The sequence below is a fragment of the Aquarana catesbeiana genome, linkage group LG12, assembly GCF_042186555.1.
Source record: "Aquarana catesbeiana isolate 2022-GZ linkage group LG12, ASM4218655v1, whole genome shotgun sequence".
Classification (NCBI taxonomy): domain Eukaryota; kingdom Metazoa; phylum Chordata; class Amphibia; order Anura; family Ranidae; genus Aquarana; species Aquarana catesbeiana.
The window spans coordinates 193,925,529-193,948,646 of NC_133335.1; the positions used below are offsets into that span (position 1 = coordinate 193,925,529).

At 43.5% G+C, this 23,118-nt stretch overlaps 1 protein-coding gene across 2 annotated transcripts in view; it reads left to right on the top strand.

Moving 5' to 3' along the window:
• ASIP (agouti signaling protein) overlaps positions 1–23,118 on the top strand; it is a 129,960-nt gene that overhangs the window by 36,561 nt on the left and 70,281 nt on the right. Inside the window, exon 2 of one of the 2 annotated variants that reach the window (XM_073606362.1) lies at positions 2,573–2,668. The exons of the other annotated variant lie outside the window; for it this stretch is intronic. Coding sequence (XP_073462463.1) covers positions 2,626–2,668 — 43 coding nt within the window. The 5' untranslated portion in view covers positions 2,573–2,625. The remainder of the gene's footprint in view (positions 1–2,572; positions 2,669–23,118) is intronic. 2 annotated transcript variants of the gene reach the window in all.

Here is a 23,118-nt window from a genome sequence, read left to right on the forward strand (position 1 = left end):
TGGTTAGCCTTAATAATTCCCCCACTTTTTATATTATTATGAAGGAAAGCCAAGACTCATTCTTCTGCCCAAGGTTAAAAGAAAGTATTTATGATCAGCTAGGATGGAGTAAATCTTATATTCCCCCTGCTGAGATTCTACATTAAAACTGTGTTTCAAAGCCCAAGGAAATGGGAAAGGTTTGTAGAAAAAAATAAAATGTAGAATTACCATTGGTGTTTTTTTTATCCCCTTTTCATCTTCTTCTTAAAGAGCCAATATACTTAACGTAATAAAAATCATCCTTTGTATTTGTAAGACACTTGCTTTCTTCATCTTTCAAGTATCTGCACACATGAGAATAAAAAAGTTCTTGATGAGTAATAAATAACTGATTAAAAAATGCATTTTATTTTATAGATATACATTTCCTTCACTGTAATACCTGTATTAAACACCAAAATATTACAGAAAAAAGGAAAGAAGGGGCAGGCAGGACTTTTAAGGTACTATGGAAAACACTGGCTTTAGTCTATGCATTATTTTGTATAAAATGTACTCTCTAAAATGTATGATTATCTCTCTCTAAAATATATATAGGTATGTTTTATTGACATGCCATGTGATTTTGTTGTTTTTCTTATAGTATATAAAACTTCATGGGACACTTCTCAAAAAACTTCTGAAGAAGCTCCTCTGAGCGAAACTTTTAGAGTAGGAAGTGGTTGTATATGTCCAAAGAAATAATATGTGAGTCTTGTAAATGTTTACTGAGATTTTAAAGAATTGTTTAAATAAAATTTATATTTTTTCAAATTGATTGCTTTTCTTGGTACCTTAAAAGTACTGCCTGCCCCTTCTTTGCTTTTTTCTTAGATAAATGGGATGTGGCACCGTATTTTGATCTCTTGTCACCCAGTTCCCTAATACGTGCCAAAATATTACAGTTATCACAGGAACAGGAGGTAGGGTGACATCTTGCAATGGAGCAACTGCCAGATGACAACTGTATGTTATCCCATCATTTTGGAGAGATTTTATTTCATTGCTATTCTCAGGACAGGAAGTGAAAGAAAATCTCCACAAAAGGCAACAGACAGCACACAAAAAACTTGACAATGTTTTTTTTTAATTCCCTACTCTATCCAAAAGTAAAAAACTAAAAAAACTGATTATGTATGTGCCATACCTGTGTGATCACACAGGAAGCTGGAAATCACTGTAGTAGGCACTGATACCCCAGTGAACTCACTAACTTCCACATCCCCTGCTCAGTGGCTACTCTGCTGCATTGTGAACACAGGTGGTTGTTTGCTTTACATGGATGACATTCGGGGAACACTTTGCATTTTCTTAAGGAATGCAATGGGTTTTCTGATTGGATGAGGTGGAGAGGTCAAGTGGTGAGGTCACAATCTCCAACTTGTCCAATCAGAGAACATTTTGCATTCGTTGAGAAAATGCAAAGTGTTTTCCTGGTGCCTCCATGGTAGCATACCTTTGACAAGCTCCGCCTTGGCTCCTCCCTCGGGACCAGTGAATATTATAAAAGAAAAGGATTAGTGCACTCCTAGCATTCTCCTTTTTTTCCTCATATTATACCTCATGGTCAGTGAATGGTGGTCCCTTACCTCTGCAGTCGGCAGCTTCCAGCTGGGTTCAAGCCTCTCCCAGGTGCAGCCCCTATTCTTGGGCAGCTAAATGCGCTGATAAAATAGGGAGTCCCTTCTGTGGGTCTTTTGGGACAGCAGTTGTCTCTTAACTAAGAGCTCCTATCTGCATTTATATACTGGCATTTGCTCAAGCCTGCAGCAGAGAAAGCAGCTATATCTATTTTTCACTTAGCCTTATCCTTTCATTTCTCCCTCCTGTCATCCATTCTCTCTCGCTTTCCTTTTCTTGCGTTCCTCTATATTTTTCGCTTTCTTCCTCCCCCACCACCTTCCCCTCCTTGTGATATTGTACCTTCATTCCTGGTTACTATAGTGGGCGGCGCGCACCTCGCACCGACTTTTCTAAGTCCCTCAGTGTCTTCCTGCCCGCTCTGTGCATGTGCGGATGCCAGGAGCCAACTCGGTGGGCAGGGCTGAATCGGTGGGCCACATAGGTCCTAGTGCCGCCAGCCACGCATGTGCGGTCCGGCTTGAGGTCGTGGTGGCCATCTTGAATAATTTTACGTTTTACATTTTTTGCCTTTGTTTGTTAAAATCATTTTTTAGAGGGTTGTATCTTCCACAGATGTCCCTCCCCTCTCCATTGTTTATTACTGGGGGCTTTCAGCATGGCAGCCTGTTGTCATCTGAGGAGGTTGCCTATGCAGGTAGCCCCTGGAAGGGACCTTGCATTTTGCCAATGGCAAATGTAATTTCTTTCTTTTTCTTTTCTCGGGAATACCGTTTCCTTGCTCCAGCTGAAATACCAGTCACTAACTCCTTTATGTTTCTCTAGCTGCTTTTTCTGTCTGTTGCCTAAAATAAGCAGTACGCCACCCGAACAAGACCCACTCCAACTTTTAAGGTAGGGAATGTCGTACAGGTGAGTAAAAAAAAAAAAAAAAAGAGAGCACTTATGCTGGTATGTTTATGTATTTCAGCCTTGTATGCGAGAAGAAGTCCAAGCGGACATCAGGGTGACATAAACAAACCTATGAAGGCCCCAACCAGATCAGGATCAGCAAGCCATGCAAGCGGTGAGCATTCTACCGTGAAAAGACATAGTTCTTCACATTCACCAACTCTCAAATCCCTAAAAGCCGAGCATGTGGGGTCATCCCATTACCAGCCAATTGGTCTGTAAAAGCTGTTCTAGGCTACTTTCACACTGGGGCGGGCACCGGTGATATTCGACCGCTAGCGGGGCGGTTTTAACCCCCGCTAGCGACCGAAAAAGGGTTCAAAGCGCCGCTGTATCGACGCTTTGCCGGCAGGTTTGCGGCGCTGCCCCATTGTTTCAATGGGAAGGAGCGCTTTAGGAGCGGTGAATACACTGCTCCTATAGCGCTGCAAAGATGCAGGACTTTTTTGACCATCCTGCAAGCGCACCGCTCCAGTGTGAAAGCCCTCGGGCTTTCACACTGGAGACACAGGAGAGGCGCTTTACAGGCACTATACAGATGCTATTTTTAGCACTGTATCACCTGTAAAGCGCCTCAGTGTAAAAGTAGCCTAATGCCCCATACACGCGGTCGGATTTTCCGATGGAAAATGTCCGATCGGAGCATGTTGTCGGAAATTCCGACCGTGTGTGGGCTCCATCGGACATTTTCCATCAGATTTTCCGACACAAAGTTTGAGAGCAGGCTATAAAATTTTCCGACAACAAAATTCGTTGTCGGAATTTCCAATCGTGTGTACACAAATCCGAAGCAAAGTGCCACGCATGCTCAGAATAAATAAAGAGATGAAAGCTATTGGCTACTGTATAGTCCCGACGTACGTGTTTTACGTCACCGCGTTTAGAACGATCGGATTTTCCGACAACTTTGTGTGACCGTGTGTATGCAAGACAAGTTTGAGCCAACATCCGTCAGAAAAAATCCTAGGATTTTGTTGTCGGAATGTCCGATCAATATCCGACCGTGTGTACGGGGCATTAGAGTCTATGCAGCAGACAGAAAGTCAGAGGGTTAATAGGCAAGCTGTCCTACTCAAAAGATGGGCAGGGGATACATAGGGAACGAGCAACAGCAGTTCCATTGCAGCAATTAGCTCAATCTCCTCCAAAGGAGTTAACTCTTCTTGGCCCACCCTCGAGAGAATCCTCTCACCACGCAGTAAGTATCCCTCTTAGACATCTGGATGATGGTAGGCCATCTGAGGATACCTCAGAAGAGCTCGGCCCCCGGACTTCAACTTTTTCCTAGTTATGTCCAGGCTGTAAAGCCAGCTATTGGCGAGGAACCCGACACTACATCTGAGTAGTTAAAAGATGTGCTTCCCATTTCTAAAGAAGCAGGTTTCCTTCTTTCAGCTCAGTTTCCACTAGTACAACTTGTCATGCGACTTGGGGCTGCAAAGTCGTATGACAAGTCGTACCCCATGATTTCCAATGAGTACCGTTTATCTGTACGTTTTAAAGTCGCAGCGACTTCAGAGTAGTCCCTGCACTGCTTTGGTCCCACTTTGATGCGACTTGAGGTCCATAGACCTCAAGAATACACAGGCATTGTTTCAAGTCGCATCAAAATCGTGGCAAAATCGTGCGACTTTCAGGTCGCAATAGTGGAAACATAGGTTTACTCTGATGGATGATATCAGAGACATTGTTGAAGGGGAAAAAAAAATAATGTTTTTTCCTCTTAATTGCCTAGGAAAACTTTATCCACGTTCGGAACAAGATTCTGCAATGCCAGACGGTCCACCGGAGGTAGACGCGGCAGTGGTTCGTATAACAAAGAATTTCATTTCACCAATCGATAATTCAGCCTCAATTGAGCATCCTTTAGACAGATGAATAGACCCCCAACTTAAAGGAGCTTACCAAATGGCGGGTAAACACCTGGAAGTCAGCAATTGCCTTATCTGGACCAAAAACATGGAAACGGTGATTCATCAAAATGTTCCTAGGGAAGATATAGTCAAGTCTTTGGACGCATTATGGCTCTTAGCAGACTTCACTTGTGAGACGGTGATGCATACAATTCGTTACTTCGCAAGATCACTACTTGTGATAGCCATATGGGTATTGTGGTCAGAACTACGGGCAGCTGACACTGTCAAAACAAAATCAGTATAAATACCCTTTTTTTATTTGTAAATCACTCTTTGCAGAAAAGTTACAGAAAGCCATTTCCCGCATCACAGGAGGAAAGTCAGACTTGATTCCACGGAACTCCAGAATTAGATGTACCCGGGGATTCAGGGATGCTTACTTGCACACACCCATACGCACCCATACTACAACTGTTACAGAAGTATCTGAGATTTTCACTCGACCAAGCCCATCTACAATTCCAGAATCTCCCCTTCGGACCCTGCACTTCTCTTAAAGCCCTCACGAGGGCTCGGATCACTATCCTAGCTTCCTTATGAGAACTGGGTCTCAGTTCTTATCACTAACGAGATGATATCCTCCTTTTATCAAAAGATCCAGCCCAGCTAGTGGAACATGGGTGGATGCTGTGGCCTACACTTTAAAGATACGGTTGGATGTTAAATCATCAAACGAGTCATCTTTTCTCCAGTTTAGGCGCCTTATTCAACACCGCAAAAGGGACAGTGTCCCTGCCATCTCTGAAAGTATGGACGATCATTCAGAAAGTAAAGAGAGTGAGGACATGATCCTACATAACAGACTCGAGCTAACTCAGCTTAATAGGGATTTTTGTCTTTTTGTATCCAGATGGTCCCATGGACACATGGATACCTCAGGCACCTTTTACCTAGAATTCCTGAAGCAATGGAGCAAACCATCTATCCCGGTTCATATATCACACAAGTTTGATGCACAGGGGTCTGCACTAGTGGACAAAGAGAGAGATGCCTGTAAAGCCATGTTCATTAAGGCATGTCTTCTGGACTACAGTTACCACAGACGCCAATGCAATAGGCTATGAGGCACATTGCAACCAGATGTTGCTTCAAGAGAGATTGGCGTTCAATGCGGCAGACATCATCGCAAATATCCTGGAAATCCAGACTGCTTATCTCGCATCGACAGATCAAGGACAAATCAGCTCTGATTTGGATAGACAATAGAGCTGCAATATCATACATATATCACCAAGGCGGAACCAACAACAGTTCCTTACTAAGAGAAGTGGAACCCATCTTCATTTGGGCAGAGGGGAATCTGAAGGACCTAAGGGTAGTCTATCTTCCAGCCCACTTAAACACAGACGCCGATCATCTATCCAAAGGATTCCTGGAATTCAGCAAATGGTCCCTACAACCGAAGTTATTCAGTTGGATTCTGGGCCAGTGGACCTTTCCTGAACTGCATCCTTTTGCAAGCAATATCAAGCTGCAGAGGTTTATTTCACATCTACCTCACCCTTGCGCCAAAACAATAGATGCCCTGTCAAGTCCTTGGGCACGCAATCTAATTTAGGCCTCCTCTGGCTGCCTACCTTAAATTCTCTCGAGACTTGCAACATCAACAATAAACGGTGATAACAGTCCTGTCATATTTGCAGGGAGACCCATGATTCCCTAGGGCAATATTCTGGTAAATATTCCTCTGATACCCTTTCTTCTGGCTCGAGGCATCACACCCATCAGAATCCTCACAGATTGAACCTTCACATTAAAATGTTAAAACAGAGGCTTTAATCGTTCCTCCAGAGTTGTTTCAACTCTGCTCAAAGCACAGGAGCCTTCAATGAACAATACGTGTCACAAGGTTTAGATCTTTCGCGAACGACAAAACTTCAATCCTGATGTACCCTCTTCCTCCCAACTCCTTGACTTCCTGCAAGCAGACCTTGATTTAGGATTAGGCTTAAGCAACTTAAAGGTACAGCTGGTGGCAATCTCCGCTGTGACAACAAGAGATGGGCAAAAGGGCAAAAGATCCTTTAATAATCAAATTCTTCAAGACAGTCAAGAAGATAAGCCACCCAATAAAACAAATCTTTTCCGCTTGGGATCTCTCTATCACTCTGGAGCCCTTATCCAAACAGCCTTTTGCCCCATTTGATTCAGCATCCTCGTGGAATCTCACTTGGAAACAATTTTTCTTTGTGGCGATGGCATCGGGCTGGGGAGTATCACAACTTCAGGCAATAATATTACTTTTGTACTCGGATAGAGTGGAACTTGGAACGGTACATGGATTCTCCTCTTTCTCTACTATCTCTGAGCCTTGGGCCCTGACAATCTTTTCAGATCCAATTTTGACCTTCTTCACAAAGATATTACTTCGGTACTAAGATACTATCTTTAAGCCACAACTCACTTCAGACTTTCATCTAACCTTTTTGTAATACTCCAAAAAAAAAAAAAAAAAAAGACAGGGGCAAAGAAGCATCATCTGAGGCCCTCCGGCCATTCCGGAACGGCAGTATCCATCATGCCTAGTCATGTCTGTGAATATCAGAGCTTTACAATACCTCATGGTTCTGCGGAAGCTGGGGAGCCATAGTTTGCAGATCCCTGCTCTAGTACAATAGTTTCATGGTTAATCAAGTGGGTTAAGAAGGAGTACAGAGATAGGGGCCTGGAACCCCCTCATCAGTTGGGCTATATGCCACCCGGTTGTTTTCTGCTTCTTGGACGGCCAGAGCAGATGTATCCATCAAAATGATCTAAAGGGTAGCATCATGGTCATCCCAACATGCGTTTATGTGACGTTACAGAGTAGACCCAGCAGCTTTCTTATCTGTAGAAACTGCCAGACAGGCTATTAGGCTGGCATTTGCCTATTTTAAATTCTTTTTCAAATAAATATTTTACTATGCATCATCCCACCCATTTCAGCTAGTTATTTGTCACAGGTATGCTGCCATGGAGGCACCAGGAAAACAGAAAATTGTTTCATACTTACTGTAATTTGCTTTTCCTGGTGCCTATCCATGGCAGCATACAATCCCACCCTCGGTATGCTATATTACGTAGAATGCTGGGAGTGCACTAATCCTTTTCTTTTATAATATTCACTTGTCCTGAGGGAGGAGCCAAGGCGGAGCTTGTCACAGGTATGCTGCCATGGATAGGCACTAGGAAAAGAAAATTACGGTAAGTATGAAAGAATTTTCTGTTTTCTGAATGGCATCCATGTCAAGTTGGTGATCTACACAAGACCCAGAAGTCAGCGGCAATCTCTGTTGTAGCAGTGCCTACTAGAGTTATTTCTAGCTTTCACAGGGATCCCACAGGTATGGCACATACATACTTACATTTGTCCAAGCCTTAATAAGTGACATTGCCAGACAAAACAAAACAATATGCAGGATGGGCTTAACAAATAATTAAAAAGATCTTTAAAGAACATGCTCACAAGGGGAGAGATCAGAGTAACAGCTCCTGCTGCTCTTCGCCATACAAACACAGGCTGGTGGTGACCAGATTGTATAGCTTAACTGCAATAGAAAAAACACTGGTTGCCAATTTAGTTAATCTCAGGATAAAAATACAAATCTTTTAGTAGGTAAAACAACTTCCTTATATGTATTTCCATGATCTATATACTGTATCTGCCTGGAGTTTAGTTTCAAATTCTATCACATTTATGTTTTCTCAAATCTAATTTCTAGCACCATAGAATCTGTATAACAGAGTAAACCCAATTTCTAAACCCAAGGTCAAAATGTACAGTGCCTTGGAATTTTCCACACTTTGTCATGTTACAACCAAAATGTAAATGTATTTTATTGAGATTTTATATGAGAGACCAACACAAAGTGGCACATAATTGTGAAGTGAAAGGAAAATGATAAATGGTTATCGTTTTTTTTACAAATAAATATGTGAAAAATGTGGCATGCATTTACAGTGGGGCAAAAAAGTATTTAGTCAGCCACCAATTGTGCAAGTTCTCCCACTTAAAAAGATGAGAGAGGCCTGTAATTGTCATCATAGGTATACCTCAACTATGAGAAACAAAATATGGAAACAAATCCAGACAATCACATTGTCTGATTTTTGAAAGAATTTATTTGCAAATTATGGTGGTAAATAAGTATTTGGTCACCTACAAACAAGCAAGATTTCTAGCTCTCACAGACCTGTATCTTCTTCTTTAAGAGGCTCCTCTGTCCTCCACTCATTACCTGTATTAATGGGACCTGTTTTAACTTGTTATCAGTATAAAAGACACCTGTCCACAGCCTCAAACAGTCATACTCCAAACTCCACTATGGTGAAGACCAAAGAGCTGTCGAAGGACACCAGAAACAAAATTGTAGACCTGCACCAGGCTGGGAAGACGTAATCTGCAATAGGCAAGCAGCTTCGTGTAAAGAAATCAACTTTGGGAGCAATAATTAGAAAATGGAAGACATACAAGACCACTCATAATCTCCCTCGATCTGGGGCTCCACATAAGATCTCACCCCGTGGGGTTAAAATGATCACAAGAACGGTGAGCAAAAATCCCGGAACCACACGGGGGGGACCTAGTGAATGACCTGCAGAGAGCTGGGACCAACGTAACAAAGGCTACCATCAGTAACACACTACGCCGCCAGGGACTCAGATCCTGCAGTGCCAGATGTGTCCCCTTGCTTAAGCCAGTACATGTCTGAGGTTTGCTAGAGAGCATTTGGATGATCCAGAAGAGGAGAATGTCATATGGTCAGATGAAACCAAAGTAGAACTGTTTGGTAGAAAAACAACTTGTCGTGTTTGGAGGAGAGAGAATGCTGAGTTGCAATCAAACAACCCATACCTACTGTGAAGCATGGAGACGGTAACATCATGCTTTGGGGCTGTTTCTCTGTAAAGGGAACAGGACGACTGATCCGTGTACATGAAAGAATGAATGGGGCCATGTATCGTAAGATTTTGAGTGCAAACCTCCTCCCATCAGCAAGGGCATTGAAGATGAAACGTGGTTGGGTCTTTCAGCATGACAATGATCCCAAACACACTGCCTGGGCAACGAAGGAGTGGCTTCATAGGAAACATTTCAAGGTCCTGGAGTGGCCTAGCCAGTCTCCAGATCTCAACCCCATAGAAAACCTTTGGAGGGAGTTGAAAGTCTGTGTTGCCCAGCGACAGCCCCAAAACATAACTGCTCTAGAGAAGATCTGCATGGAGGAATGGGCCAATATACCAGCAACAGTGTGTGACAATCTTGTGAAGACTTACAAAAAACGTTTGACCTCTGTCATTGCCAACAAAGGATATGTAACAAAGTATTGAGATGAACTTTTGATATTGACCAAATACTTATTTTCCACCATAATTTGAAAATAAATTCTTTCAAAAATCTGACAATGTGATTGTCTGGATTTGTTTCCACATTTTGTCTCTCATAGTTACCATATACACATAGTATACCTATGATGACAATTACAGGCCTCTCTCATCTTTTTAAGTGGGAGAACTTGCACAATTGGTGGCTGACTAAATACTTTTTTGCCCCACTGTATATTCATCCCCCTGAGTCAATACTTTGTAGAACCACCTTTCTCTGCAATTACAGCTGCAAGTCTTTTTGGGGATGTCTCTACCAGCTTTGCACATCTAGAGAGTGAAATTTTTGCCCATTCTTTTCTGCAAAATAGCTCAAGCTCTTTAGATTGGATGGAGAGCATCTGTGAACAGCAATTTTCAAGTTTTCTTGCAACAGATTCTCAATTGGATTTAGGTCTGGACTTTGACTGGGCCATCCTTACACATGAATATGCTTTGATCTAAACCATTCCATTGTAGCTCTGGCTATATGTTTAGGGTCGTTGACCTGTCTTTTGCAGACTCCAACAGGTTTTCTTCTAAGATTGCCCTGTATTTGGCTCCATCCATCTTCCCATCAACTCTGACCAGCTTCCCTGTCTCTGCTGAAGACAAGCATCGATATAACAAAAAGAAGCGATAAAGGAGCTAAATGATCTGCACCTTGGTATTAGGTATAGGGGGAATAATATAATTCCTGTAAAAAATAAACCTTAAATAAACCGTCACTTCTCAAATGAAAAAAATAGGAGAAAGGGTATTCCTCTAGACTAGGGCAACATATAATTAAAGAGGACACAAGAGATTCATCAAAAAGGAATAATCCAGTATATCAGAAAAATTGGAAATGCTTTATTGAAAATTTCAAACACTAATATAAAAATATCAACACCTCCACCATTGCAATTATTAAAATATGACAACAATATGCCTATGCTATATATGAGAAATAACTTTAAAATTACAACTTTGTGAAAAAAAAATTATTTGATTTCTCCGTTTTCCAAAAAATCCTGCCAAAAAATGACCATTTTAACAAAAATTCACCATGAACACCATTTTCGTATGCGGGCACTACTCACGTATACGTTCGCTTCTGCACACAAGCTTGGCGGGATGGGGCATATTTAAAAAAAGGATATTCCTCTTCAAAGTGCTGACGTATAACGACGGTGGGTGGTCCGTAAGTGGTTAAGTTAACAAACTTCAAGATTGTTCAGATTGATGGAAGTAGGCTAGAAAGAAAGTGAAAATGAATATATGATTCTACATTTTGACCATAGATATGCTTTAAGAGGGCTTTTTTTTCTGCCATGGACATCAGGGCATTTTTAATCCCCATGGATGACTGACGAAGGGGCAGTTTTGTTTTCCTCACACTGAACACTGACTTTTGGGCATATTTTATTCCCACTGACCACTGAACAAAGGCCATATTTCCTCCCACTAACATCAGGGCATTTTCCTTCCACTGACCAATGACGCCAGACATTTTTGTCTCTCATTGACTACTAACAGTGGGGCAATTTTCCTTTCTCCCACTGATGATCACCCACGCTGCTGCTGTTTCAGCAGTTGCTGGATACTAAGTAGCCCCTAATTGTTTAAATAATGTTTTTCTTTAAGGTGAGCTCAGAAAAAAAGCATAAGTAGTGGAAGAAGTTTTAGAAATTATATTTTGTCTTGAGGTTTATGTGTGTCTGTATGATTTTTGCTTCTTGCACAGTTATTTCAGAACATTTTTTGTGGGTAGAAGGAATGCAGCAAACGTGTGCAGTGTGTGCAGTGTGTGCAGTGTGTGCAGTGTGTACTGTGTGTAGGCTTAATTTAACCACACCCAATATTCAGCACTATGTGATCATAATTATGCATATACTATACCCAGCCAATGACCCTGGAAGCTGGAAATCACTGAAGTAGACACCGCTACACCCAGTGATCTCCACTTGCTGCCAGGTCCCACGCCGAGTGGCTGCTCTTCTGCATTCTGAACACAGGAGGAGGAAGCTCAAGATAAGTAACATTCAGAGGAAACTTTGCATTTTTTGAATAATAGCAAAGTGTTTGATTGGCCAGGGTAGAGATGTTATGCTATCCACCTTGTCCATTCATTCAGAAAATGCAAAGCATTCTCTGAATGGCCCCGTTTCGCGCAACCATCCTCCTGTTTTCAGAATGCAGAATGGCAGCCATTTGACGTGGGACCAGGAAGCAAGTGAAGACCACTGGAGTAGCGGTGTCTACTTCAGCGATTTCCAACTTAAAGGGGCATCGGCCAAGTATGGTATATACATAGTTACAGTGGTCTAAGCTAGACCACTGTAACTATGTATAAAATAGCCATACCTGGAATTATTCTTAAAGCAGGACCTTCAGTATTTTTTTCAACTTTCCATCTATTAAATCTTCTGCCCTTATTGTTTTAACTTTGGATAGTAAAACATTTTTTTTCTGACAGTTAATACCTTATACAGCCCACTTCCTGTTTCTTGTCTGGTAAAAAGCCTAGGCTTATGACATCATGCACAGCCCTCTCTCTAACTCTTGTGAGAGTTTGCCAGGAAGGGAGTTGGGATGAGTCACAGGGGGGCCAATGAGAGCTGCAGAGCTGGAGGTGTGCCTCTGTATTTCTGTGTAAATCCAGGAAGTGAACAGGCAGCAGCTTCAGCTGCCCACAGTTAAAATGGATGCAGCCAGACTTGGTGGAGGGAGATTTCTGCAGCATGTTTGGCAAGTACAGAATCACAGTATATATAAAATATAAGTGGTTGGAGAGAAGCTTCAGAATGGCAAATATGTTTTTATTAAAAATTATGTGAGCATACTGCAGTTCCTCTTTAAGTAAAGCATGTACAGTTTTACACTTATACACAGCACTCTTTTCTCAGAAAATAAATGCAGGCACTCCCCTCTTCCAAGCCACCCCTTGCCTCCAAGCACCGTCCCTTGGTTCCACCTCTTAATTTGTATAGAATTTATTAATGATAACCAGAAAATTAGTAGAATAGATCCCCTGCAGCCAGCAGCAATGCCCCCCCCCCCAAGCAACAGTAGACCCCCCCCCCCAGCAACAACAAATTCCCCCCAGCAAGAAAATAACCCCTCATGGATAAAAAGGGAGAAAGCACTACTTTAAATGTAAGGCAAATGGTAGGGCTAAGACAGGCTATATTAAAAGTTCTAAGAACGTTCATGAAGGGAGGGAAGATAATCCACATAGGCTGCCAGTCCAAGAGTAGAAGCAAGCTCTTAGCCGCTGGAAACAAAAGAAGAAGGGACAAGCACCCCTAAGTGTGGTATCTCATTATTCATTTATTATACAACCAATACAATATCCACAAAATTGAGAAAGGAGCGATACTGTACCCTTCCGGGTCTACCGCTCATGCTCTGAAACGAGTTGCATCATTTCCCATTGGTGACTCCTTCCAGTCGGCGCTGCATGCTGTGCTCCAACACTTTACACAGCCATTGGCTTCTTCCTACTCTGGCCCCGAGCCTGGCCATTCCCCAGCTTCACTATATGGTCCGCCGAGTGCGCGAGCCCTACACTACACCTCACTAGCACCGTGGAAGTCCCCATGCATTCATGATGTGCCTAACACTGCTCTTTCACCATGTGAGTGGATATTGTATTGGTTGTATAATAAATGAACTGTGAGATACTACACAAAGGCTTCATGTACACGGGGTGTTTTACAACCTCTCCAGAATGTTTTAACTTGACAGATAGCAAACAACGTTTAAAAACGTCAGTTTTGCTGTGTTTACATGCCGCATTTAGCCACGTCTGTGTCTAGGAGTGTTTTAAAAAAATATTTTTTAAATAGTCAAAAACGCCTGTAAACGAAACGCGGCTAAACGCGAGTTACCGTTTTTACAAGCGTTTACAAACTACTACAGGCATTTGGCCTTTTCAATGCCTCTGAACATCCGTTCTGAACGCATTTTTTTTGCATTCCAAAAAATGCTTCTGAACACAACTGCCTAGAAACTACTATAAACGACCCCTACTGATAAGATAAAATTGAGCAGAGTTTAGGAGCAGCTGAAAAAAATGCCTAACTGCTCCTAAATGTTCGTTTACCCGCAGCAGTGTACATGAAGTCTAAGGCTCCATACACACTAATGTTTTTTAAGCTCCTATAAGCTGTTATTAGCATTTTTTTCCTGCTCTTAGAAGCTAAATAGTGTTATCCTATGTGTCCATGCACACTACTTTAGCATTTTTTGAACTTCAGCTTCTAGGAGCAGAAATAAAATTGTTTTCGTAAAGTTTCTTGGAGCATTTCTCCAGCAGAAAAATATGATGAATGCTCCTAACTGCTCGATTGGAAGAGAAAAAGGGTAAAGGGCCACAAGGCCCTAATTCGGACTTTACAGGCAAGATGGACAATGATATAGTACAAAAATATATTTTATTAACAATAAGTCATTACAAACAGGTCAAGTAAAAAATAATTAAAAACATGCAATAGGCATATAATAGTAATCTAGTGTAAACAAGAGAGTTGACACCAAATAAATGGCAGTGAGCCCCTGTGAGTCAACGCGTTGCGCTGTTTTGCTTCGTCAGGACTCATTTGTCCTAACTGCTCCTAACTGCTTCTAACTGCTACTAAAATGCTACAAACAGCTTTTTCTTTTTTTTTCTCCATGTACTGCAAAAACGCTGCATAAAATGCTAATGCTGCTAACTGCCCTTAAAAGCTACTAAAATGCTACTAAAAGCTGGCACAGAAATGCTATTATCAGCATTGTTCATCTTATAGTGTGCATGGAGCCTTAGAGGGGCCTTCTCTCTTCTTCTTTTGTAACAAAATACCCCCCCCCCCCCCAGAGCAACAACAGATCTACCCCAGGAATAATAGACCCCCTACCAGCAATAGACCTCCCAGTAGCAAGCATTAGTAGACCCTCCAGCAGACAACAACAATAGACCCCTCCCTCAACAGTAGGTTTCTCCCAGCAACAATAGACCCCTCCCTCTACAATAGAAACAATAGTATGAACTCCTGCTGAAGTGTGCTGGGATGCGTTCCCCCCGCGTTCCAGCTGAATAAAAGCCCTGCTTATACAAGATATTTTTTCTATTCAGCAAAAGAATTCCCTTATAGCTGCATTATAGAACTTGGTCTGCAAAATCAGATTTAAAAGATTAAAGAAGATTTAATCTATTGCTATCATAGAAACACACATACGAGTAATCTATTCAAATGAAAATATATTGGCTGTGAGCTCTCTCCCTCTGTAGAAATTGATTCCAGTTTGCATAAACTGAACCCAATCATATTCTTCACATAAACATCATGATTTTGCCTGGTTGTCAGAAAGACACATTTATTTAATAACGTGTAACTTTCCTATAATTCCCATGGTGTAAAGCCAACATGAGAAATTAAGTCCTTGACGAAACTTTTATTTCAAACACAACTGAAATCAAAGCAATTACAGATGTGGCAGCTGTCAGCAAGTGCTTGAAGTGAACATGTCAGAAGAGAAATACAGAGGCAGCCATTGGTAACTGAAAATATTAGGTATTCTGCTCTCTTGTTTCAATCGTTGCAGACCTAGAACAAGTATGCAAAAAAGGAAAATCAATTCCGAAGATATTATGAGAAAACTTGTTGCATGTCAGTAACTCAAAGCATTGAAGCCAGTGGCGGCCCGTGCATTGTGGGCGCACGGGCGCGGCCCCCCCCCGACACTTCCGCCACCCTCCCTATTCATGTGCCCAGCCCCTTTCAGGACGCCGGACACATAAAATACTATGGCGGGGATAGGCGGGGTTGTGTATTTTGAAGCACGTGATGAGAGCCAGAGTCTCTAATAGGCTTCAAAATAGGGTGGGCTCGGGGCGCAGAGCACTGCGTCCCGATCCCACCCTGTTGTGTGGCATAACTAACTAACTTTCACTAATTTCACACTAACGTTCCTCCCTGCCAATCAGCAGGCAGATCAGTGAGACCTGTCTCCCGAATGGCCAAAGGATTAGGCGATCCTATTGGATGCCTAACATTTTGGCAGAAGAGGAGACACGGCGGAGGAAGCTTGAGGAGCCGAGCGGACACAGGTGCCGCAGCCGATGATTCCCGCTACTACAGAAGAGGAGGAGAGCCCCGTCACTCGGTAAGTGCCACCGGACCAGCAGGGGGTTAGTGAAGTGACAGCCGGGGACACAGATGGCTGCACTTGATGGACACAAGTGGCTACATATACTGGGCACAAGTGGCTGCATTTGACAGGCACAAGTGGCTGCATTTGACGGGCACAAATGGTTGCATATGATGGGCACAAGTGGCTGCGTTTGATGGGCACAAGTGGCTGCATATACTGGGCACAAGTGGCTGCATATACTGGGCACAAGTGTCTGCATTTGATGGGCACAAGTGGCTGCATATACTGGGCACAAGTGGCTGCATTTGATGGGCACAAATGGCTGCATATGATGGGCACAAGTGGTTGCATATGATGGGGCACAGTGGCTGCATATGATGGGCACAGTAGCTGCGTTTGATGGGTACAATTGCTGCAATTGATGGGCACAGTGGCTGCATTTGATTTGCACAGTGGCTGCATTTGATTTGCACAATGGCTGCATTTGATGGGCACAGTGAGGCTGCAATTGATGGGGGGTTCAGTATTTTTCATTCTTTTAATTTGAGCACCAGCCGCACCGATTGAAGCCAAAGGGTAAGCATGATAGTCAAGCAGCAAGTGTTTACAGATGGAGAGGTCAGCAATGATAGCCTGCATACTTCACTCATGACAGATTTTCTTTAAAGCTTTTTTTTCACCTAGTGCTCCTCTATATAACCACTGTATTTGAAGATATGAAAGACACAAATTAATGCCACACTATATACATTAACAAATCATTAAACTGTTTCTAAAGGCTGAAGTTTTTTTTTACCTTCACGCATTCTATGCATGAAGGTAAAACCTTCTGTGTGCAGTGACCCCCCTAGCCCCCCCCCCAATCCTTTCCTAAACTTCCCCCAATCCAGGATTGTTTACGATACCCTGAGCTGTCCAAAGACTCTCCCTTCCTCATTGGCTGAGACAGCAGTGGTAGCCTATTGACTCCTACTGCTGTCAATCATAGCCAGCGAACCAATGAGTGGAGAGCGGGGGGGGGGGGGGTCTTGTAGACGCACAGAGCAGCGGCTCGGGAGCGAGCATGCAGCAGTGCCCCCAGGGCAAGCGGCTTTCTCTGGGGGCACTGCTAGAGGAGGAGGAGCTCTGGTGGGGGACCCGAAAAGAATAGGATCAGAGCTGCTCTGTGCAAAACCTGCACAGAGCAGGTATGTATAACATGCTTGTTATTTAAAAAAACAAAAAAACAAAGCTTTAAAGGGGTGGTAAACCCTCAAGGTTTTTTACCTTAATGCATTCTATGCATTAAGGTGAAAAACCTTCTGTAGTGCAGCAGTCCCCCCAGAGCTGCCCTTTTACTTACCTGAATCCAATCTTTTCAGCGACTAGAACGAGCCCAGCAGCTCCAACCGCTGTCTCGGGTCCTCAGTGGATAAACTGATAGCAGCAGCAGCAGCAGCAGCCATTGGCTCCCACTGCTGTCAATTAAATCCAGTGACTCTGCAATTAAATCCAGTGACTCTGGGGGGGGGACGGGGCCGAATCCTGCTGTCTGTGTCAATGTACGCAGCAGCAGGACTTGGGAACACGCCCGCACGAGTGCCCCGTTGGAATGCGGGTCTCTGAGGGGGCACTCGATGCGGGGGAGCAGCCAAGTGCGCCACTGGGGGACCCCAGAAGAGGAGGATCGGGGCCACTCTGTGCATAACCTTTGCACAGAGGAGGTAAGTATAACATGTTTGTTGTTTAAAAAAAAAACCTTTACAACCCCTTTAATACCACTTTAAGGCTAGGTTCACATTTGTGCGTTGTGGGAGTGCATGCAAAATGGCATGTATTCCCACAACACATGAAAACATGCATCCTTTTGGCAAGTGCACGGTAGTGCCAATAATTCTTAATGACACCCCAACGCATCCTGCTGGCATCTTTCTAACAAAGTATCACATGTTTTGGTGCAGTGTGTTTTTTAAAAGAAGAAACACTTCCATTCTTCCATGTGTCCATGTGTGATTTTCACATGTAGGGTAGCTCACTTAAATTAATGGGCTGCCCTAAACAGGGCATACAAAACTGCACAAAAAACCTGTGCTCACCGCTGCACCTCTATAAGTGTACACAGAGTCTAAATGTATTTTTGAAATGCAAGCAGTGTAAGTTCGGACTTGATATTAGCCTCCTGAAATCCACTGTACTGCAGAGCTTAGAATGGAGGAGGGAAAAGCAGCACAATGAGCCAATCAGTTATGCTGTAGTGCTCATGCGCTTTTAAGGTGTATGCTGATAAGAATGTCAGAGAGATGAGCTCATAAATTTGTTACTTCACCGCTGGGGTAAGGGACTGTGACGGACCCCCGTACTCAAAATGAGTCTGCCCACCGTAAATGCTTCCTCTGTCCGGTACCACACGATCCAAGATCCCACAGAGCACCCAGTCATTAGCCGTAACTTGATGTAGGGTGAAAACAATAGATTCTTTATTCAAACACATGTAACAACAGATATACAACTTAGGGATAATCCCCCCTTCCTTTAATGCAGGGCGGGGTAAACTGTCCAATCAGCAATAAGGAACACAGAGGCATTGAAACATTTGAACAAAAGACCACCTTATCAGCAGGGAGGGCTGTTTGAGGGATCCCCCCTCTCTGTCCTGCCCCTGCTTTACATGCCAGAAACACCAATACAAACATCTATCCCATAATACACTTCTCCTAAGGCAGACAGACACAACAGAACTATGGGACACAGCCACACCCCAAACGATCCCAGCAAAGAGTCCAACAGCATGAGACAACACACAATATATACATATATACAACATTCTAGTGTGGCTGTGCAGCGAGTCCAACTAGCACAGATTAGACTTGGGTTCTCGGTCACCCTGTGTCCATTAAGGACATAGGAGGGGCCGGGGGAGCTGGACACAGATTTTCCAGAGCTCTCGAAGGTAAGCTGGGTTCAACAAGTCCCCCACCCAAAGTGACTCCCGTCACAGGGACAATACCTGCTACTTAACTATGGTATAGAGAAGTCAGGTCTCCTGCCCTGCCAGATAAGGATAGCAGAGCTGAGTAAATATCAGGATTGGATAGACAGAAATACAAATCTTTAGGCAGGTAAAAAAAACTTCTTATATGTATTTCATCTATTTATGTTACTGTTTGCCTGGAGTTCTGCTTTAAAGTTTATCTAAACTCAAGATCCGAAATTTAATATTTTCAACCTACAAGTCATTAGATGTAGTGGCTGCATTTGTTTTTTTTTCTGGCTATCCACAGCTGCTGCAGCCATCCCCTATTCATGCATCCAGCCCCTTTCAGGGCAGTGGGTGCATGAATTACAGCGGCAGGGTTTTTTTTTTTTTTTAAGCACCTGATTAGAGCCAGAGGCTCTAATAGGCTTTAAAATCGGGTGTGCTCGGGTCACAGAGAATGGGCTCCGATCCCGCCCAGGTGTGTTACAACAGAGAATGAATATTCACTGTTGAATCATTGATCCTCAATCCAGCCAATCAGAAGCGAGTGTGAGACCCGTTCTCCGATTGGCCTGAAAAGAGAAGACTCCCGATTGGCCACCGAGGAGGGAGGAAACGGAAGCCGCCGCCGCGATGACCTGTAGAACGTGAGGCCGCAGGAAAATGGGAGGCCACCAAGCAGGGGAAGCCGGCGCCAAGTAGGGGAAGCCACCAGTGATGGGGTAAGTGCTACCGACCGACGCGGGGGGGTGGAATACTGTTTGCCGTCCCCCTAAAAAAATTTCCACTGGCTGCCACTGATAACAATTCTAAAGGACTAGTTAGATGCAGGGGGTAACACATTCCTTAATTGCCTTGCCAAAAAAATTTTAAGGCAACGCTAAAGATACAGTTCATTGAAGGAACCATGAATGCCAGCATGTACTGAGACATACTGAAGCAGAGTATGATCCCCTCCCTTCAGAGACTGGGCCACAGGGCAGTATTCCAAAATGATAACGACCCCAAACACACCTCCAAGACGACCACTGCCTTACTAAAGAAGCTGAGGGTAAAGGTGATGAACTGGCCAAGCATGTCTTCAGACCTAAACCCTATTGAGCATCTGTGGGGCATCTTCAAACGGAAGGTGGAGGAGCACAAGATCTCTAAGGCCGCGTACACACGGGCGGACTTTTCGACCGGACTGGTCCGACAGACTTTCCAGCGGACTTTTGACGGACTTCCAACTGAACGGACTTGCCTACACACGATCACATCAAAGTCCGACGGATTCGTACGTGATGACATACACCAGACTAAAATAAGGAAGTTGATAGCCAGTAGCCAATAGCTGCCCTAGCGTCGTTTTTTGTCCGTCGGACTAGCATACAGACGAGCGGATTTATGGGTCCGGCGGAGTTACAACGTAAAGATTTGAAGCCTGTTCCAAATCTAAAGTCCGTCAGATTTGCGACTGGAAAAGTCCGCTGAAGGTCCGGTGAAGGTGGATTTGGTCCGTCGGACAAGTCCGGTCGAAAAGTCCGACCGTGTGTACGCTGCATAACATCCACCAGCTCCGTGATGTCATCATGGAGGAGTGGAAGAGAACTCCAGTGCCATGTGAAGCTCTGGTAAGCTCCATGCTCAAGAGGGTTAATGAAGTGCTGAAAAATAATGGTGGCCACACAGAATAGTGAGACTTTGGGCCATTTTCACTTAGGGGTGTACTCACTTTTGTTGTTTTAGACATTAATGGCTGTGTGTTGAGTTATATTGAGGGGACAGCAAATATTCACTGTTATACAAGCTGTACACTCACAACTTTATATAGCAAAGTCTCATTTCTTCAGTGTTGTCACATGAAAAGATGTAATAAAATATTTACAAAAATGTGAGGGGTGTACTCACTTTTGTGAGATACTGTACATAAGCATCACCCTGGTCATATGCAGTTACAAAATCATCTGGAACCCTTATAGTCTACTTGGATATTAAATACATTAATCAATTGATATATCTAATACTAAAATTTTTTTTTATGGGAGTATTTCAGAGGAGTATGTAGTGCACTTCCTAAGGAGCCGCAAGTAAACTGGGATCCCCTGCACAGCCAGGCACACCAAATTTTCACAGGCACTCCTGAGTCAGAGAACAGTCCGTGACTGATTTTGCTATTTATTGAGGGTAATAACTTGGATAGGGATGGGAGGTTGCTGGATGCCCATTTGACTTTAACAACAACTTCAGGGACACTCTTCCTATATACAGTCTCTATATCCAGCTCCTCTTCTTCCTCCAGCACACACTTTCTTGGAGAACCTAGCTGGAATACTGTGACTACAGTCACTCAGTCAGATGAAACCAGTCAGATGATTAAAGCTCATTATCAGAATTTATTTGACCTATATACACTCTACTTGTAAACAATATGTATAGTAGGTATAAATCATTTAAATACCTACAAAAGTAACTAAGGAAATGATATATATCTTTAATTTAGGTTTACGTGAACCCAATGTTTAATATTTGAAATGTCATGATATTTACCTATATAAACCCTACTGTAAAACAATGAGCTTACTTTATAGATCCTTGTAAACTTACTTGATGTATCTTTATAACATTGTATACTCAATAAACTTCTTTTGACAAGGAAACCAGTCAGATGAAACCCCTACAGGCAGGAACCCGAGGCTCCTTAGTTGTGTAGCAGAATTTCAGTATCCAGCTTGCATCACTCCATTGGCTACTGATCTCAGTGCCACCTCTTCAGGCACTGCTAACCTGCCTAGCTGCCACTGCCCCTTTCACTAGCCTTCCTGGCTATCTTCTCCCCACTGTCCTCCAGACTTATGCCCCGTACACACGGTCGGATTTTCCGATGGAAAATGTGTGATAGGACCTTGTTGTCGGAAATTCCGACTGTGTGTAGGCTCCATCACACATTTTCCATCGGAATTTCCGACACACAAAGTTTGAGAGCTTGCTATAAAATTTTCCGACAAAAAAATCCGTTGTCGGAAATTCCAATCGTGTGTACACAAATCCGACGCACAAAGTGCCACGCATGCTCAGAATAAATTAAGAGACGAAAGTTATTGGTTACTGCCCCGTTTATAGTCCCAATGTACGTGTTTTACGTCACCGCGTTCAGAACGATCGGATTTTCCGACAACTTTGTGTGACCGTGTGTATGCAAGACAAGTTTGAGCCAACATCCGTCAGAAAAAATCCATGGATTTTGTTGTCGGAATGTCCGATCAATGTCTGACCGTGTGTACGGGGCATAACACTCACCAGCCCACCCGGCTGACTCTCTCAGGAGATCTCCCAGACGTACTGACCTGCTCTCACTGTCCTCTCTCCATGCATCCTTCCAGCACCAAAGCCCCGGACCAAAGGTCACCCCCCCAGACTAGGGGGCACCCTCAAGGGCCACCGACAGTGTCCTCAGCACTCTATCTCCATCTTTTACACGGCTGCCCCTCCCTGGCATGACTCATGCCTATTTAGGAGTTGGCCTGCCCCCTGCCAGACCTTTACTGGGGATTGGCTGAGGCACTCATAAATATTCCAAGCAGCTCCTCCTAACCTCCATCCACTTTGTATAGAACATTCTCATATATCCCAGATAACAGGGGGAGGCACCAGAGAAGCTGCTAGGATGAGTCAACCAGCCCTGAGTCACTAAACTCTGACCCAGATTCATTATTATTATTATTATTATACAGTATTTATGTAGCGCCAACAGTTTATGTGGCTCTTTACAACTTGAGGGTAGACAGTACAAATACAATACAATTTGATACAGTAGGAATCAGAGGGCCCTGCTCCTTAGAGCTTACAATCTAGGAGGGAAGGTCAAGAGATTCAAGAGGTAATAACTATGGGTGATGTGCTGATTGAGAAGATAAATGTACAGTTGTTAGGTGGGGGCCAGATAGGCTTCTCTGAAGAGGTGAGTTTTCAGGGATCGTCTGAAAGTGGATAAAGTAGGAGAAAATCGGACGAATTGGGGTAGAGCATTCCAGAGGATGGGGGAGGCTCTGGAGAAGTCCTGAAGGCGAGCATGGGATGAGTTGACAAGGGAGTTTGAGAGCAGGAGGTCTTGGGAGGAGCGAAGAGAACGATTAGGTTGGTATTTTGTGACTAGGTTAGAGATGTAGCTGGGGGCCAGGTTGTGGATGGCTTTGTAAGTTATAGTTAGTATCTTGAATTTAATTCGGTGACTGAGCGGCAGCCAATGGAGGG